This window comes from Cyanistes caeruleus, unplaced genomic scaffold, assembly GCF_971803275.1.
Source record: "Cyanistes caeruleus unplaced genomic scaffold, bCyaCae1.hap1.1 HAP1_SCAFFOLD_80, whole genome shotgun sequence".
Taxonomy (NCBI): Eukaryota; Metazoa; Chordata; class Aves; order Passeriformes; family Paridae; genus Cyanistes; species Cyanistes caeruleus.
Genome location: NW_028255890.1, coordinates 955,255 through 957,905, shown reverse-complemented (window position 1 = coordinate 957,905; position 2,651 = coordinate 955,255). Strand labels below are relative to the sequence as shown.

At 46.7% G+C, this 2,651-nt stretch overlaps 1 protein-coding gene across 1 annotated transcript; it reads left to right on the top strand.

Moving 5' to 3' along the window:
- The first annotated feature begins 538 nt into the window (after nt 1-538).
- Nucleotides 539-2,178, top strand: LOC147646767 (uncharacterized). The gene has a single exon (XM_086872968.1). It carries the CDS (start codon nt 539-541, stop codon nt 1,901-1,903), a length of 1,365 nt encoding a protein of 454 aa, XP_086729094.1. The 3' UTR covers nt 1,904-2,178.
- Nucleotides 2,179-2,651: the final 473 nt, after the last annotated feature.

Here is a 2,651-nt window from a genome sequence, read left to right as displayed (position 1 = left end):
CCAAGGAGTTCCTGGAATTTGTCCAGCAGTGGGGAGTGGAACATAAAACTGGCATCCCCCACTCCCCCACAGGTCAGGCTGTAATCGAGCGTACGCACCAGACGCTCAAACAAGTCCTAGCCAGGCAAGGTAGCGAAGCAGTGTGGATGTCTCCCCAACAGAAACTATGTAAAGCTCTGTTTACTATTAATTTCCTAAACTGCTCATTTGAAAACATGAATCCTCCTGTAACTCGGCATTTTAACAGTAGTGATCAGTTTAAATTGTCACAGCATCCACCGGTGTTAATCAGAGACCCTGAAACTTGGCAAACCAAGGGTCCCTATGAACTTGTCACCTGGGGGCGTGGCTACGCGTGTGTATCCACCCCTTCAGGCCCCCGATGGATTCCTCAGAAATGGGTAAAACCTTTTATTCCAAAGAATCCAGCACCAGCAAGAAGAGAAGAGAAGCAAGTAGCTGTTGCTTCCAAAAGAAGACGCCGCTGAAGAGAGCAAGAAGAAACCTGCATACTGTAACTGTAAATATGTTTTAAAGAATGTCTGTTTCCTTTTTTTTAGAAATAACCTACCTCTTACTCAAATCCATGATGAGCCTTAAGCCTGCTGTCATCCTGCTCGCACTGAGCAGCCTGACAACAGCCTGGATCGTCCCACAGCCACGTCAAAACGTCTGGGTGACCCTGGCACAAACACTCCAACAGGAAAACATATGTCTATCGACCGCAGCAGCAAAAAATCCTATGTCTACCTGCCTGGTAGGAATTCCCCTGCAGCATGATGAATTCACACACAGCTTTAGTACACTGACTCCTGAGGCAGATAATAAACTACACAGCACTCATGTAGAAGCAGAGTTAAGAAACCCTGTCGAGGAGTGGCTACCCCATTTTCCTAAGGCAACCCAGGAACCCCAGGAGTTAGAGTTGCTGGGTTCCTCCCCAGCATCATACTGTGTACACTTTAGAGTTAGTCCTCCAACTCATAAAGAAACATTCCACCATATAGTACAACATAGAGAAGAGTTCACAGCAAAAAAGTGGTGCCATGTACTAAGCTACATCAAAGTGCACTCTTCAGTTCATCCACATCCCAAAAGCCTCCCCAAAGGACTGTTCCTCATTTGTGGGGACCGTGCATGGGCAGGAATTCCATCCCGTCTCCTTGGAGGGCCGTGTACCATAGGGCGTCTGTCACTGTTAGCGCCCAATCAAACATTAATTGGCGAGTGGACCCATAAAAACAATTTGACCAAAAAAATTCAAAAGAGAAGTGCTACAAAATTAGATGAAAATTGTGACTCAGAAATTTTCCATTGGTCAAAATCAAAAAGGATTGCTGCATCCATTTTTCTTCCCTGGGTAGCTGCAGCTAAAGCCCTAGGTGAATTGGGACACCTAGAATGCTGGGTAGTAAAACAAGCGAATTTAACATCCAATGCCATAAGTGCCCTCCTAGAAGATGAGGAAATTACCAGGCAGGCGACACTTCAAAACCGTGCTGCAATAGACTTTCTCCTATTGCTCCACGGGCACGAGTGCCAAGAGTTTGAAGGTCTTTGCTGTATGGATCTAACATCGAAGGCTCCTAACATCCATGCCACTCTCCGAGAGATGAAAAGCATGATCGGACAAGTCAAGCAAGAAGCTGATGACTGGTTCAATGGACTGTTTAAGAACTGGGGGCTCTCGGGGTGGTGGGCTTCAGTAGTGAAAACTATTCTGTCACTGCTAGTCATTGTTTTGCTGACGGTGTTAGTGTTTGGAGTGCTAAGCAAAATACTGTACAGAAGCATAGTTAAGCTAGTCTCAACTACCTCAGATGTCAACCATATAGAGTTGGCAGACCGGAGTAACCCTCACCAACCTACAAATGGGAATTGGTGGGCCACTTCGGGTCAGTAAGTAGTATAAGCTCATTACCTTTCATTTAATTACATATGTTAAAGTAGGGGCAGATGTGGTAGTGCATATTTCTGGGAGTTACTGTGTTTCTCTGTGACGTGTTTTTCCCCTCCCCTCCCTTATCCCTGAAACGTTACCCCATTGGTTGGCGCTATATGTCCCCCCGCCCCTCTCCCGAGGTTTGAAAGAGTCCGGGAAAGAGTAACCCGGCCTCTTCTCTCTCTGGCAGCTAGCCAGAATAAACATCTTCTGATCCCCTGGAGGGAGAAGCAGCACCTTTTGGTCTTTTCTCGGTCTCGAGGAGCCTCTCTGACCCCTCCATTCGACAGAGCTAGCGTGGATTTACTTCGGGGGGCAAAGGGAAGGTCTCCTCACTGATGAACACTCCATAAAGTGTGTTTTGCTGTTTAAGTCCTTGCTTTGCTGATAATCTTTTGTACTCTAAGACCGACTAAAAGAACCACATCACGAATCCCACCTTGCGGATCGTGACAGGGAGCTGCATCCAGATTATTTCATGTGAATCCCCTGAGTTGTCCAGCTGCCTCTGTGCCCCGTCCTCGGGAGTTTGTGGCCCAGGCACGGCATGCAAGAGCTGTGGCACACCATGGGTACATGAAATTAAGTGGTAAGGCTGACATGCCAAAGCAGCATTTTCTAGGCACAGCTCCTAGGAAACTTCACAGGGAATTGCATACAATATTTGTGGCATTAGAAAGTGTTATAATTCACTGCTCTTATATGACCA